The 17,023-nt window shown below is 42.3% G+C and overlaps 1 protein-coding gene and 1 long non-coding RNA gene across 3 annotated transcripts in view; one reads left to right on the forward strand and one right to left on the reverse strand.

The window, feature by feature from the left end:
* The window catches only part of DNAH6 (dynein axonemal heavy chain 6), a 149,056-nt gene that overhangs the window by 120,355 nt on the left and 11,678 nt on the right, over nucleotides 1-17,023 (forward strand). For both annotated transcript variants that reach the window (XM_075931311.2, XM_075931312.2), the window contains 5 exons: nucleotides 791-937; nucleotides 2,142-2,280; nucleotides 9,265-9,384; nucleotides 12,581-12,702; nucleotides 16,463-16,592. In XM_075931311.2, the coding sequence (XP_075787426.2) occupies nucleotides 791-937; nucleotides 2,142-2,280; nucleotides 9,265-9,384; nucleotides 12,581-12,702; nucleotides 16,463-16,592 (658 nt within the window). The remainder of the gene's footprint in view (nucleotides 1-790; nucleotides 938-2,141; nucleotides 2,281-9,264; nucleotides 9,385-12,580; nucleotides 12,703-16,462; nucleotides 16,593-17,023) is intronic.
* On the reverse strand, nucleotides 308-3,580 carry LOC112545307 (uncharacterized). The gene is made up of 3 exons (XR_003088768.3): nucleotides 3,463-3,580; nucleotides 3,212-3,326; nucleotides 308-601 (listed from the first exon to the last, which is right to left on the reverse strand). It is a non-coding gene; the product is annotated as an uncharacterized LOC112545307 (long non-coding RNA).

The raw sequence follows: 17,023 nt of genomic DNA on the forward strand, positions 1-17,023 counted from the left end.
CCTTCAGTAAAACTCTAGGAATGTTCTCCCTTCCCCAGTGATGCATTGGGGAAAAAAAAAGAACAATCCGAAAGGTCTCCTACCCCCATCTTCTTTGCTGAAAACAACACATTGGTTCTGTCCTACTCTGGTCCATTTGATTCTGTCCTATATAGGTTCATATATTATACTCCAGTAGTACCATAAGTAACCGTTGCTCTAATCCAGACTCTCAAGACTGATAAGCCATAGCTCCTTAAAAATGCAGCCGGGGGCAGGAGCAAATGGAATACTTTGCTAGAGGAGAAGGAAGAGGTTACCTTAACATGAGCTCTGCTGTCCTCGCTGATCTTTGTATCCCTAATCCATTTAAATCAAGACACTGACTGCTGCTGGCTGGGCAGTTAGGGCTGCCTTCTGCTAAATGAAGATTGGGAATCTGGAAGCTGTTGTCTAAATAAAGCAGTTAAACTTCAGTTGTGTGTGTTCTGCGTAGTGCACGTGCTTACTTTAATCACCCCGCTTGCCATTTTTATTTATTCATTCCAATTTGTGCATGCACATTTTTTTCCAATTTCTTTTTGCTCTAGATTTCCTCATTTTCATTCCATGTCTTTTTCTCCTAGGATAAACAAGCAATATGTTCATTTGGTTAAAACCTAAAGCTTTAATGTACATGAGACACCTATACCTAAAAAATGCAGTCTTCATGCAGATAACCATTTAAGTTGATAATCTGACAGCTCTGCAGTAAAAGAATAGAAAGCAGATGTATGCATTTAACAAGAACCGGTTATTTTTCTCAATTCAGGTAACCAATGAGCCTCCAAAAGGGCTTCGTGCAAACATCAGGCGAGCATTCACAGAGATGACAACTATGTTCTTTGAAGAAAATATCCTTGGCAAAAATTGGAGGAAAATGATTTTTGGCATTTGCTTCTTCCATGCTATCGTTCAGGTACATCTAATAGTCTTAGTTCAGATAACAGAGGTACTGAGATGCAGTTAAAAATTAGTTCAACAAGCCTGTTATACTCAGAATATGTCTGATGTAATCATAACAATATTTGGTGCAAAGTTTATTTAGTCATTAATTTCCAGAAACTGTAAGTTGTATTGCTAATGCAAAGCATCTCTCAACAGCTGTGCTAATTATAATTTAAAAGTCCATACGAAGCACAAGACTTCTTTTCTCCTAAAAGATTACATGTGGCCACAATAGTTATATCAAATGTAAATATTTCTGCGGGGATTTCCTATGGGTAAGTATTACCAAACATTTCATTTAAGGGACACTAATTGCTCTTTGCTGTGTTAGCAAACAGTCCATCAGAAGAATTATGCATGGTTTAAATTAAATTAATTCATAGATTACAGAGGGATACATAGCGGTAAAAAGAAGGGATTGTGCTGCTTTAGTTATTCTGTTTTCCTCCTGGTTTTTGAAAGACTGCACAACACTTTGAAAACTGGGTAAGGACTTCATTAAAATAAAAATGGCTGCCGCGCTGTGCCGACAATCAGCTGATCCGGCACAGCGCGGCAGTTTAGACGCGGCGCGGTCGACAAGGGAAGCCTTTGTCGACTGCTCCGGTAAACCTCGTTTCACGAGGCATACCGGAGCAGTCGACAAAGGCTTTCCTTGTCGACCGCGCCGCGTCTAGACTGCCGCGCTGTGCCGGATCAGCTGATGGAGAGATGGAGAGCTGTAAGATTAGAAGACAGGTCAAACTCTGAGACAGCCTTTGCCATCTGTAGCAGGGAGATTGATCTCCTAAGTGACTAAAAGCTAATACTTTACTTTTAATTGAACAGTAAAGAGTGGGGAATGATAGAACTAAAGCTCAGCTTACCCATTGCTGGGGGGGTTTGGAGTATGCCCATGGCATAAGCCACCTGGAAATTGTTACCCTCTCCTGTCCCATGAGCTAAAAGGAAAAAGTGACTTAAGGAGAATGTCCCTGAGGACTGGTGCTTTCAGAACCTACTTGTGGGGCACTCATCTTCTCTTTCTAAGGTCTGCGCTAAAATAACCCATTATCATTTCTCTTACAAATAGGTGACCTTGCTCTCTGGACGCAACCCCATGTTAACAGTACAATAGCTCTGAGCGCATGAACACAGTAATCTTACTCGGTTTTGCTTTTAATTTCATATGCAAGGAGAGGAAAAAGTTTGGACCTCTGGGGTGGAACATCTGCTACGAATTTAGTGACAGCGACAGAGAATGTGCCTTACTGAACCTAAATCTTTACTGTCAAGAAGGAAAGATACCCTGGGATGCCTTAACTTACATAACAGGTACAGGGTCAGATATTTTGTTGTAACAGCTCTGGTATTAACAAAACATGTAGATGGTATCATGAGCTTTCGTGGGCACAGCCCACTTCTTCAGATGACCGGAGTTACCAGATCATTTGTTGTTTTTTTTCTGTAACAGACTAACTAGGCTACCTCCTGAAGCTTCTGGTATTAATAATTCCCCTTCTCGCACTCCTCAGTTAACACAAAGTATCACTAAGCTATGGGCAACAATTCAGCAGGTCAAAGTTGATTATTTGGACAGATCGATATTATGCCTTTACTTATAACCATGGAACCTACTGAAGTCAATACAGTTACAGGGGCTCTGTCATCAATCTTCACTTTGAATGGCATTTTAAAGTTGGAGTTAGGGTGAGTCACTAGATCAGTACCTGTCTACACTGGAGCTAACGCTGTAATTTCTGCTTTGGGGAATCAAGGCCGTGGTAGCACTAGTTGTGTTAGTGCACTAAAAACAGAAGTGTAGCCACAACAGTGTGAGCAGCGGGATGAGTTAGCTGTCCTGAGTATGATCCAGTCTAAAACTCTAGGTCCCCTACCCCATCCTGCTGCTTGTGCTGCCACTACCACATTTCTATTTGTATCATGCCAGCTCCATCAGAGCTAGCATGGGTATGTCGCCTTGAGGTGCAAACCACACCTCCAGCTCCAGATTAGACATAACCATTAGAAAGCTAATTAACAGACTGGCATCAACAGCAAAGACCTGACCTCAATTGTGCCCTTCCTGCAGGGTTTCTGTTTGGAAGGCCCTCCCCACAGGCCTCTAACCTGATACTCCCAGTAACCTTGAACATACAAATCCCAGCATTCAGAACTGTGGCGGACATGGAGGTGCATCAAGACCTGACTCCTCCAATGGAAACCTGCTATCAGAATGGTAGTATCCAAACAGCTGCCTAATTACCCATAGCAACAAGATAATCGTCTTTCAGGTTCCATCTGGGACCCTTGGCAAGGAAGAAAATTGGCAGCTCTCACTTTGCAGAATCAAACACAAGTGATTTTAAAATTCTTCAGCACTGTGGAGAGAGAGAGAAATCAAATCTAACCAATAGTAAACACTGTTGTATAGGAGAGAAAACCAAAGCCCCTGTTCAAAAGCTGTCTTTTATATTGTAATCAGTCTTTTCAGGCACACATAGAGGTCTGACCCACCATGGTGTTACTCCAGCTTCTCATGAATGGAACTGCATTCATTTTAGTGCAGCAACAACAGTGTAAAATGAGTGAAATAGTAGTGGGTAGGCACTTTCTTCTGAAAGGAAAACATCTTGGAACCCTGAGCTCATGGCATTCTCTACTGGAACCATGCAGTCAGCAGTGACCAAAGAATACAGATTGTGACAGAGTAAGGCCAGAGGGCTACAGGATAGAAGTGGAGGGGAAATATATTTAGCCCCAGATTAAATAGGTCTCTGTTCCCAGGATAGACTAGCAAAGGCTGATCCAGAACCACCAAGAACCTGCTAGAATCAGTCAGAGCAATCAGGCCAATTAAAACACCTGGAACCAATTAGGAGGCATCCAGAGTCAAGAAAGCCAGACTAATTAGAACACCTGGGGACCAATTAAAACCAATTGAGACTGGTTTAAATACACTTCTCTTCTACTTGCTCATTGTGGCTACGTTTACACTGCAGCACTACTTTGGGTTACCAGAGTATCCTGAAATAGCTATCCCACGTCTTCACAGAGAGCCCATTATTTCAAAATATAATGGGCTCGCTAATCCGACGTCCCTGTAAACCTCATTGCATGAGGAGAAAGGAATGTTTCAGAATAGTGGGTTATTTCAAAATTGGGCGCTGTGTAGACAGTGCCAAATTACGAAATAAACTAGTTCAAAAATAAGATCAAACTAAGATATGCAATTTGCATAGCTCAAATTGTGTATCTTATTTCGAGCTACACTGCAGTGTGTGAGGAAGAAGCTGATGAGAGTAAATGTGGTGGAGTGTCTGGGAGAACCAAGTGCAAGCAAATACCAGGAGGAGAGCCTCTAGTAAGGAAGGTATTGGGGAAGGCTGTGAGGAAGTTGCCCAGGGATTTGCAGCTGTCATGCAGCTGTTACTAGAATCATTATAGACAGCTGCTATTACAGGTCCCTGGGCTAGAACCCGGTGTAAAAGGCAGGCCTGGGTTCCCACCACCAACAACTTCCCATTTCAGAACTAGAAAGAGACTGGTTTTGCTACAAGGGTTTGTCCTACCCTCTACCACTTGGAGAGGCCACAGAGACTGTGAAGTTTGGTTTCCCCTTTTTCCCCATGCTGGCCAGTGATGAGAGTAGCTCAACAAACAGAAAGCCAGTGTCTAAATTGAGGGCTGCTATGAGCCTCTGAGGGCAAGTAAATCCACCTGAAAACTCAGGAATTATATCTTCTAACAAAGCTCCTCCTTAAACTTAGTGGGTCCAGTTTTCTGAATGTAGGAATTTAAGGCAATTTTTTTTCATGGTTTCAATAATATCCCTCCTTGCTCTGCTGATAAGCTGAGCTAAGGAGTTTGCATCATTTGTTAAAAAAAACAAAAATGGTAGTTTATGATATAAAAAATGAAAATTAATTATGAAGGAAAAAACCATCTTCCAAAGAGTATTTGTTAAAAGTAAAATTGGCTAGAAAAGTCAGAATAGAAACCCATTCACGGTGGTTTAAGCAAAACATATCTGATCCCTTACTCAAACGCGTCCCTTTGGATTACCCCTGAAATGTGAAAATGCATTCCACATATCTGCTTTGTGGTGGTTTATAGATTTTTACTTATTCTTGCCCTTATACCAAACCCTCTAATTTGGTTGCAGTATTCCAGCCTTAGAATTGTGTTATAGTAGTTACTTCCCAACGTAGAGATGTGAATATAAGCATTCCGGGTTTCTCTCTGCTTAGTTTTACATTTTCCTCATTAGTTACCTGTACTATGTAGCAAAAAATCCTTTTCCAATGTAAATGAAAAATAGACCCCATTATTCTATTCTCTGTTTTGTCGAGCTGAAGATTAAAACTACTGTAAATTCTCTGAGATGAATACAGGTGCTTTCAAGCCTGCCTGCTAAGTGAAACCCTTTCTCGGGCACAAATTGTATCTGAAAGTATTCTGTCAGTTTGAGTTATAAAGATTTGTTCATTCACCCATATATATTACATGAGTATTTACAAATAATTGATTATACTTCAGCTTCATGGAGGTTACTTGAAAGTTCTATTGGACCAAATTCCCATTATCTTAAAATTACCTTTGGTTCACTTTGTGAACATTTATTTAATATGCTTCTAAGGAGGATATATGTGGCGGTGTAGCTGTGTCAGTTCCAGAGTATTAGAGGGGCAAGATAGATGAGATAATATAATTTATTGGATCAACTTCTGTTTAAGGAGGATGGGTTTTTCATAGAATCATAGAATCATAGGACTGGAAGGGACCTCAAGAGGTCATCGAGTCCAGCCCCCCGCCCTCAAGGCAGGACCAAGCTCCATCTACACCATCTCTGACAGATGTCTATCTAACCTGTTCTTAAATATCTCCAGAGAGGGAGATTCCACCACCTCCCTTGGCAATTTATTCCAATAATTGACCACCCTGACAGTTAGGAATTTTTTCCTAATGTCCAATCTAAACCTCCCCTGCTGCACTTTAAGCCCATTACTCCTTGTCCTGTCCTCAGAAACCAAGAGGAACAAATTTTCTCCTTCCTCCTTGTGACACCCTTTTAGATATTTGAAAACCGCTATCATGTCCCCCCTTAATCTTCTTTTTTCCAAACTAAACAAGCCCAGTTCACGAAGCCTGGCTTCATAGGTCATGTTCTCTAGACCTCTAATCATTCTTGTCGCTCTTCTCTGTACCCTTTCCAATTCCTCCACATCTATCTTGAAATGTGGCGCCCAGAACTGGACACAGTACTCCAGCTGAGGCCTAACTAGTGCAGAGTAGAGCGGCAGAATGACTTCACGAGTTTTGCTTACAACACACCTGTTGATACAACCTAAAATCATATTTGCTTTTTTTGCAAAAGCATCACACTGTTGACTCATATTCAACTTGTGGTCCACTATGACCCCTAGATCCCTTTCCGCCATGCTCCTTCCTAGACAGTCGCTTCCCATCTTGTATGTATGGAACTGATTGTTCCTTCCTAAGTGGAGCACTTTGCATTTCTCTTTATTAAACCTCATCCTGTTTACCTCTGACCATTTCTCTAACTTGCTAAGGTCATTTTGAATTATGTCCCTATCCTCCAAAGAAGTCGCAACCCCACCCAGTTTGGTATCATCTGCAAACTTAATAAGCGTACTCTCTATCCCAATATCTAAGTCATTGATGAAGATATTGAACAGTACGGGTCCCAAAACAGACCCTTGAGGAACTCCACTTGTTATCCCTTTCCAGCAGGATTTAGAACCGTTAACAACAACTCTCTGACTACAGTTATCCAGCCAATTATGCACCCACCTTATCGTGGCCCTATCTAAGTTATATTTGCCTAGTTTATCAATAAGAATATCATGCGAGACCGTATCAAATGCCTTACTAAAGTCTAGGTATATGACATCCACCGCTTCTCCCTTATTCACAAGGCTCGTTATCCTATCAAAGAAAGCTATCAGATTAGTTTAGCATGACTTGTTCTTCACAAACCCATGCTGGCTATTCCCTATCACTTTATTACCTTCCAAGTGTTTGCATATGATTTCCTTAATTACCTGCTCCATTATCTTCCCTGGGACAGACGTTAAACTGACCGGTCTATAGTTTCCTGGGTTGTTCTTATTCCCCTTTTTATAGATGGGCACAATATTTGCCCTTTTCCAGTCTTCTGGAATCTCCCCTGTCTGCCATGATTTTTCAAAGATCATAGCTAAAGGCTCAGATACCTCCTCTGTCAGCTCCTTGAGTATCCTGGGATGCATTTCATCAGGACCTGGTGACTTGCTGACATCTAACTTTCCTAAGTGATTTTTAACTTGTTCTTTGTGTATCCTATCTTCTAAACTTACCCTCTCTCTGCTTGTATTCACTACGTTAGGCACACCTCCAGACTTCTCGGTGAAGACCGAAACAAAGAAGTCATTGAGCATCTCCGCCATTTCCAAGTTTCCTGTTACTGCTTCTCCCTCCTCACTAAGCAGTGGGCCTACCCTGTCCTTGGTCTTCCTCTTGCTTTTAATGTATTTATAAAAGGTCTTCTTGTTTCCCTTTATTCCTGTAGCTAGTTTGATCTCATTTTGTGCCTTTGCCTTTCTAATCTTGCCCCTGCATTCCCGTGTTGCTTGCCTATATTCATCCTTTGTTAGTTGTCCTAGTTTCCATTTTTTATATGACTCCTTTTTTATTTTGAGATCATGCAAGATCTCCTTGTTAAGCCAAGCTGGTCTTTTGCCATATTTTCTATCTTTCCTACATAGCGGAATTGTTTGCTTTTGGGCCCTTAACAACGGTTTTGAACACTGGTTCTTCTGTTTTGTATTTTCCTTCATGCAGAATGAAATGCTGCCAGAGTTCAAGTTTCAGACCTATAAGTTCCATTTCTCTCCTGGTCCATTTCTCTCCCCCCTAACTCTACCCCTTCCTTTTAAAAAAAAAAACGTAAGTATAGCTTAGCTTTAAATGGCCAGGCTTCCTAGCACATGTGTGTTCTGTTTTAAAAACCCATCACCTAAAACACCCAAAGAAACACATGGTAGATGTTGATAAATATCTGAAGAGTCTTCAGATCGGTCTTAAGAGAACTGATTGATTCAGGAACACATCATCCCTATTCATCTCCCTTCATCATAAACGTCTGGTCCCGAAAGCCTCAAACTCAACTGTTTCTAGGGGAATCAGGTGAGTTGCCAGTGCATATGGAGCTGTGGAAAACAGACTGCAGAAGATGTTCTGAACAGAAAAGGCCTAGGCCACTGAAAAGGAAGCCTGCAAAGCTGCCTCCTGCTCACCCCTCAACACCCTTATAAAGCTCCCCAGGCTTCGTCTTCATTGCTCTGCAGCACAGTCCTTCAGCAGGAAGCTGCACCAAGCACTGGCCCTAAAATAGTCTGAACTGCCATTCAAATATCTGAGGCTTAGAAGATGGATTCGGTATTGCTTAAGTCCTTAACTCAATAAATATTTGTTTTTCTTCATTTAAATTGTTGCCCTGGGGTGGGAATGAGGCTGCTCTGGAGGGGGGGGGAAGACCCCCAGGCCTCTCTCACCGCAGCAGGTTGGGGCCAGGTGAGAAGTGCCCCTCCATGGCCGCTGCAGTGGCACAGCTGGGGGATGCATGTCCCCTGGCTGGGGGACAGACAGACAAACTCTCCCAAATATATAGTAGATCTCTGCCCCTTTCTCCGCTCCTACCTCTTGTAGCCTCGGTGGGGTTATAGCTGTCCTGGTCCCCATCTCTGTCCCCTTGCTGCCCCCCTGCGGTCATTATACTTTCCAACCCATAATCCCTACTGCCCCCATCTGGTCATTATATAGCCTTCCTTTTCCATTTTCTGAGAAACAATTGCATTCCAGGCACATCCCATTGTCCTGGCACAACCAAACCCTGGCCTTACTGAATTTGGTGGTTGGTTCTAGCTCTTGCCATTTAGGACGAGTTCTTGAAAAAACAGTCACACCGACACACTCACAGTCAGACAAACTCTCAAATACATAGTAGATCAGGGCAGAAGTGAGTCCCAGAAAAGAGATAATCAGGTAACCAATTTTATGTTATCATATTAAGGCACAAGAGTTTGCAGGTTCAAAATGGTCCATGTAAATTGTGTGTACAATTGCATGTTTGTTTGGCATATACAGTTAGTCCAGTTATACATATACAACAAATTGCGTGACGGTGCATGCAGATGGTAAATCATGCTATCTTGGACTCTAGAGAAGATGAAAGTTAAAATTGTAAATAGTAAAAGCTTTTTTATATATGAATTGTTATATGAAATCATAAACTGTACAAATCAAACTCTGTCACAGGTGAAATTACTTATGGAGGGCGAGTTACAGACACCTGGGATCAGAGATGCCTGCGTACAGTCTTAAAGAGGTTTTTTGCTCCTGAAACATTAGAAGATTATTACAAATATTCTGAGTCAGGTAAATGCAATTAGAATTATAGAGGGTTTCCATTTACATTAATGAAAACCTGGAATTATGTTTGTCTCACCTTTTTTTAAAGTTTTACGTGTTTAATTCTATATTTATGTGGCAGAAAAATTCTGGTTCATTCTGTGTGTCCAAGAACTGGATAACAAGCTAAGTTATTAAAGTCTTCCTAGTTTTTAATTGAGAAAAAGTCTCTTGGCACAGAGAGGACATTATTGGTCATGTGTGTCCTTCCAATCCCATAGACGAAGTTTCTGGCCCAGAAGTGCAGTTTCCAAAAATAAGCTCTTGGCCCAAACTTTGCAATATTTAAGAACCTGTGAACCTTGAGCTCTGCCATGGACTGTCTAAGGTTTTTGGGGACTCCTTTTAACAGTTTGGGGCAAATATTGGCCTGTGGGTCAGATCTAGTTCATCAGGATTAGCCCCTAACAGGCTGCCACCACTTTATTTATCTATGCCTTCTCAAGCACAGGCAACTGTAATTCCTATTGGCCATGGATCACTGTTCCTGGCCAATGGGAGCTGTGGGAAACAGTGTCTCATTCCTCCCCACTTCCCGCAGCTCCCATTGGCCAGGAATGGTGATTCACAGCCGAAGGGAGCTGCAATCGCCTGTACCTATGGAGGTACAGGTGAATATAGTGATGGTGGGCCGCCAGGGGTTAAGCCTGGTGAACCATCACTGTCTTAATGCTCACCCCTGCCTTAGAGTATTGTTATTCTCTGAAAATTCACTCTGTAAAATATTGCCTTCCTACTTGGATCCTTGTGCCCAATTATCTTCTTGCACTAGTTTTACATTAGAGTAGCCCCATTGACTGCCATGGAGTTACTCATGATTTACTCTAGTGCAAGCAAAAAGACAATTAGTCCCACGGTATGTATAAAGAATTATAGCTGTTGAACGTAGTGACAAGATTAGTTTTGCTCCTATTTAGTATTTGTTAGCACTGCTGAGCCAACATAATTAATACAAATAACTGTTAGTGCTTCTAACTTACAGCTCTTAACAATGTGTATCATTCTTTGCAATGCATTCTATCTCCATTTTACAGACAGGGAAACTGAAAGAGAGAGAGAGCAAGGGTGAAAGTTTCACAAGTGCTTACCCCACGCATCTCCTGTGGTTCTGACAAGGGCCCATCATAATTTGAACATTTAAAAATCCAGCACTCCAAATGGGAGCTCATAAGTGGTCTGGGTCACACTGTGACCCACAGGAAATAAAACCCAGCTTCTGACTTCCTGTCTAGTACTATACTGTAGATGATGCTACCTCCTGTTAAAAAGAGAGGACTGACACATGGGCAGATTTTTTACTAATATCCAATAAATTAAATTTGAGGAAACCCATAGAAGACAACGCAGTTGCCCAGGCATCTTCAGGGGCATAATCTGAATACAAAATGCTTGTGCATTTGCATTTGAGGGTAGAATTTGACCTGCAAAACCTTTGTGGAAGGTGACAGTGTGAGAGACTCCATCTTGACATATTCTAGGGTGAATGGCAGATTAGAAAAAAATATCATTTTACTTGTGAATTGAGCGTATCTGATCTGGCAATGACTGAGAGATGATAAACCTAGAACTGCTATATTATCAGAGTCTCTTCACTGATGAGACCAGTACTTTAAAGTTCTTACCAAAACTAGCCTCATTAGAGGACTTAGAGATCTTAGCTAAAAGTTTTGCACAACCAAGACAATTCAAATATTTCTGCAGGATTTATCATTCCCAGTGAGTCCTTGTATCCTGCTGATACTAATACCCTGGGCATCTTCAGGGAGAAGTGGGAACTCTATTGCTTCCCCTTGAACATTGAAAAGCTGCATAGCACCATGTTCAACAGATATTTGAGAGGGATTCCATGTCCACAAGCATGGCATGTTGTCAGCATTCTCTGCCTGAAATAAGTGACCAGCTTGTTAAACTAAGAGTTGATCAGAGGGACATTTTGCACTAATTTGGGAACATTTTACGCCACCTTTGCATTGTTGCAAATGAGTCCACAAGGCAGAGTGTAATGAAGAGCCAAGCCCATACAGTTCAGTTTTCATCTTCTCCTTGAGCTGGGCTATTCCTCAGATTCCTTTTTGTCAGGACTGCTCCACTTACCCCCTCTCCAGAAGGGTTCTTCTACCTTTCTTGTTGGATGGTTCTCTGCCTCACACTGATGTCTCAGAGTCACTAGAACCCACTTCACCATTTCTGTGCAGGAACAGCACCTGCTAATGGGGAGCAGGTTTTCAGACATGCTGCCACCCCATCATCCTTCTGCTCTATCCTGTACACACAACTGCAATCCCATATTTTGGTGTTTGTTCCAGTCCCCACGTATGCACTGTCCTGGAAGACGAGGGAGAGCGGAGAAGGGAATTCAGTTTCAGTTTGCTGAATATCCATCACAGGCCAGTGACAGACTGCTCTTACTTCAGTCTAGCACTTTTATCTCAGCTACACCATGCTTGCCTTCTTCCGTGCTCTCAACAGATGGCAATTACTCATGAGTCGGTTTAGTCCCAGCGGTGTAAATGGCTAAGTAGCTACAAGCCTCCAAAGAAGAAAAGCGCTGTAATGACCCAGCAGGGAGCTGGAAGGCCAGTCAGGAGTGAACGTGAGGTTCAGTGTATCAGTGTGAGCTGCCACTTGAAAGGTTTTTAGCTCACCCATCAAGCCTCTGAATGCCATTTGAGTCTTTTTATTTTAAATAGGGTTTGTGCTGTCTATGGAGCATACCAAGCAACATCTCATATCCTGCTCCTGTTTTTACATTGTTTCCTTAGGCAATAAAATCCAGTTGCTTTTCAGTTCCAAAATATAAGAGTGGGGAACCTGTTGGCTTCAAAAGTTCTAGTTCCTCTGAAATGCTAAGACTCGCTAATATAAAATGCGAACATGTGAGATTTTGGGCGTACCTTTGTAAAATTCTGCCTCTAACAATTGTAGAGTGTCGGAATCTGATATATGCCTGCTACTCATTATGAAAAAGTTACATTTGGATGTATTTTAAAGCGTCTTCATATTGACGATTTATGTGGTGAATTCTTTTACTTCTTTGGGTGTGTGTTCAGTAACTTAAGTTTTTCACCAATAGTATACGATACATACATTTTTACATTACTGTACAGTTTTGCTCACAATAAAGCATTTTAACATGGAGTCTGTATGTGCATTTGTGTAACAGGTGTATATTTTGCCCCTCTGGCTGATAGTTTGCAAGATTTTAAAGACTATATTGAAAATCTTCCTTTGATCGATGACCCAGAAATATTTGGAATGCATGAGAACGCTAATTTGGCTTTCCAGGTTTGTAGGCTTTTCTTAAATACATGTTCTAAATTAATAGTATGAAATGAATAATACTTTATAGCTTAAAGGAAGAATTGGATTTAGTAATTATAGTCTGTTAAACAGAAATAACAAGCAGGAATTGTTAGGCAATCCACCCCTACTTGTTAGATATTTTCCTTCAGATGTAATATTAGGTAGAGGAATCCAGAATGTTTTCTTTAACCTGTTTCCTGTTAAACTGCATTTTAATGATGTGCACCATGATTTAAGCTGGACTGTTATTTATTGACATTGATTCTGTCCTTAGTTTTACACAAATCAGCCCCTTCTCATGGAACACTCTAATTCCTGATGAGGCTGAGGAGAGCTTTGAAGAAATACTGACAACCTGTTCAGAACATGTATGATTAGAATTCTGGAAGTTTGTTTGGGTACCTCTAGGGAAGGAGCCTAAGTTTTAATACATCTAAAGTGCCAGTCTCATAAGTCTAGGCAGCACAGCATTACACAGTTACAAGCACTCACTAAAAATAGCTGAATAACATGGTTGAAATTTTGAAAGCTGACTAGAGGATTTAGAGACATATGGGTGGGACTCAAGTCATCTGGATTCAGTTTCTGGCTCCGTCAAAGAATTGGTGACCTTAGGCAAGTCACTTAATCTCCCTGGGTATGTCTACACTACAATGTTAGTTCGAACTAACGGACGTTAGTTCGAACTAACATTCATAGGCGCTACACTAGCGTTCCGCTAGTTCGAATTTAAATCGAACTAGCGGAGCGCTTAGTTCGAACTAGGAAAACCTCATTTTACGAGGATTAAGCCTAGTTCAAACTTACTAGTCCGAATTAAGGGGTGTGTAGCCCCTTAATTCGAACTAGTGGGAAGCTAGCCCTCCCCAGGTTTCCCTGGTGGCCACTCTGGCCAACACCAAGGAAACGCTATTGCCCCCCTCCCGGCCCCGGACTCCTTAAAGGGGCACGGGCTGGCTACGGTGCCCGTGCCAGGTGCAAGCCTGCCAGCACCCAGCCAGCAGACCCTGCACCTGGCACGGCACAGAGCCACCCACCCGATGTCTCCCAGCCCACCCCCTCTTCCCGGGACCAAGCTGGCGGCTCCCGGGAGCTTGCCCGGGACCGCAAGAGGCGGGCACCTTCCTGGGCTAGTGCAGACATCGTGGACCTCGTCCACGATCTCTGCACTAGGCACAGGAAAGTGGCCGTCTAGGGCAGGAGAGCTGCCAGCCTGGCCACCCAGGAGCAGGTGTGCATGAAAATCAAGGGGGTCCACTGAGACCCCCGACCCTGAGCTTACAATGGCCGTACTGGGTCAGACCAAAGGTCCATCTAGCTCAGTAGCCTGTCTGCCGACAGTGGCCAACACTAGGGACCCTGGAGGGGATGGACCGAAGACAGTGACCAAGCCATTTGTCTCGTGCCATCCCTCTCCAGCCTTCCACAAACTTTGGGCAGGGACACCACTCCTACCCCCGGCTAAGACTACTCCATGGACCCAACCTCCATGACTTGATCTCACTTCCCTTTAAACTCTGTTCTAGTTGTAGCCTTCACAGCCTCCTGCAGCAAGGAGTTCCACAGGTTAACTATTTGCTTTGGGAAGAACAACAACTTTCTCTTACTAGTTTGAAGCCTGCTACCCATTCCTTTCCTTTGGTGTCCTCTAGTCCTTCTTTATGGGAACTCATGAAGAACTTTTCTGAATGCACCCTCTCCACCCAACCCCTGCTTTTAGAGACCTCTAGCCTGTCCCCGCTCCATCTCCTCTTTTCTAAGCTGAACAGTCCCAGTTTCTGTAGCCTCTCTTCATCTGGGACCTGTTCCCAACCCCTGATCATGTTAGTTGCCCTCCCCTCTCCCAGCCTCTCTCTTCGCCTCTCCCACCTCCTTTTCCCAGTCTCCCCCAGTTTTGTTCAATAAAGACAGAGTCAATGTTGGAAGAAACGTTATCTTTATTTTGTACATCAGGAAGGGGGGCTAGGGAAGGGTAAGTGGAAGGAGGTGAGGGAGGAATGGGGTACGAGGCCCCGATGGGGAGGACTGGGCTGGCTCTGCGGGCTTCTCGGGGTGGAAGCTCTCCTGCAGCCCCCCAATTGCCCCCTCTCCCCAGATGGCAGCCTGCGGCAAGTGCAGCCGGTCTGATGGCCGAGTGGTGTGATGTGCCCAGTGTGGGCACTCCGGGCACTCCAAGCCAGGACTGGTTTTCAAGCGGGGCACCCCTGAGAACTGTCTGTCCGGGGTGGGGGTCGGGACCCTTTAAGCTCAGCCCTCGACTAGCCTGAGACAGCATCTCCACGCTCTAAGTCCTCCTCTGATGCCCTGCCGGCACTGCTTCCGGCCATCCTTAAGCCCTGTTCAGGGTCCACTCAATGTGGACATGCTAGTTCGAATTAGCAAAACACTAATTCGAACTAGTTTTTAGTTCTAGATGCGTTAGTTCGAATTAGCTTAGTTCAAATTAACTAATTCGAACTAAGTTAGTTCGAACTAACTCTGTAGTGTAGACATACCCCTGTGTCTTTGTTTCCTTTGTGTCTGTAAATAATACTTCCTTTCTCCCACCCTTAGAATTATCTGAGAGCTCTTCTGGAGAGAGACTGTCTCTTGTGATAAACATGTACAGCAGCTAGCATGACAGGGCTTTGATCTTGATGGGTAACTCCAATGCGCTACTGTAACAATGATTTTTCATTAATTTAGTAGCAGTTAAGTGGTTAAGTCCCCTGGCTGCTTTGTAAAGCTCAGCTGCACACTGTCTCTCCCGCATGCAGCACACTTTTGTCAGCCCCCAAAACAAAGAGTTTTAATATTTTCCATTTCAATTCTACATGAAAAAAGATCAAAACATATCTCAGTTTCTGTATGAAGTTCATATCTACTGCATTTTTGCAGAAGCAACTTTTGAACTGGAATATCTTTTGTCTGTCTTATCTTTTGTAGGTCATACGCATTGAATTAAAAAAAATCCACTTTTGCCCATAATATATTCTAATAATTGTAAAAACTAGACTAATGTAGCAATAAACTTACAACACAACACCATAAAAGCAATAGACTATCACACCACCTAAAAACAACACATTATATAATAGACTGGTCCTACGGGATTGAAGTAGATATTTTATAACTTCCAATACTAAGATAATTAAAAACATTAAAATTTTAACTCGATTCTCTTAACTTTATAGTCTTATTCAGTATGTCTTACAGGAAGTCTAATGAGCTCAGTTAGAAATGTACTGAGAAAAATGCCCATTTCACACTTCTTTCCATAGAAAGCACTAAAAATTATAGTTACCTTTAGATAGGTCAGTGGGGAAAAGATCCATGAATGGTTTTTATCAAATTGTAAATGTTTATACTGAATTCAAACAGCATCAAAGGTCTGGAATTCAGTGCAGTGGAATGGATGCATTTTACAAGTGAAAGAGCTTGAAACAAATGACACCTATGTTTTCTAGGGGTTTTTTCTTTTATATATATTGACTCAAAATAATGCATTCAGTGATTATGGAGACTTTTTTCTTATGGTAACAATAGCTGGTAAAATAAGCCACCTAGAAACAGAGCAAACTCCTATTTAGATATCTATTCCTTTTTCAAGTAAATTCCAGAATAAAAATATCATGAACAAATTATAAAATGTTCCTTGGAAGGAATTAAACCTTGCTGGTTAGTTGTTTCTATTCAGAATCAAGTAATACTTGTGGTGGAAAATTGAGAAAGGATCACTGCTTCTTTGTTTCTCTCTTTGCAGCGTAAAGAGACAAGCACTTTAATCACAACCATGCTTGAAGTTCAGCCAAGATCAACTGCACAAGGATCAGGCAAAAGCAATGATGAAATTGTTCAAGAGCTGGCTAGCACTATCTTGACCAAACTGTCTGGTAGGGAAGCATTGTTAATGTGTTTTTCCCCAATCTTTCTTCTTATACATAATAGCATTTGGGGAAATTGTTTGCTCGTTTGTTTGTTTTCATTGACGAAGAACCGTTTGCACAATTCGCTACAGAGGAAAACCATTATCACTGATGATCTCAGATGTGAATGTATTTCTACCCTGATGCAATAAAACTACTAGGGACTCCATGTAAACCAAACTTGTTAAAATGGATTAAAATATCCTGTACTTTAAATCAGCGGGCCCATTCCGCTTCATTTACTTAACGTGTCCGTAGCCACAGAGCCTCACGGCTTCCATTGGCTGCAGTTCACCTTGCCACATGGGCGCCGGAAGTTTTAAGAGGTAATAGGCCCCATCCTGCAATCAAACCTGCACAGGGAGTCACTTAACCGCAAGTCAATGGAATTCTATGCT

Source organism: Pelodiscus sinensis, chromosome 6 (genome assembly GCF_052426305.1).
Source record: "Pelodiscus sinensis isolate ZL-2025 chromosome 6, ASM5242630v1, whole genome shotgun sequence".
Classification (NCBI taxonomy): Eukaryota; Metazoa; Chordata; order Testudines; family Trionychidae; genus Pelodiscus; species Pelodiscus sinensis.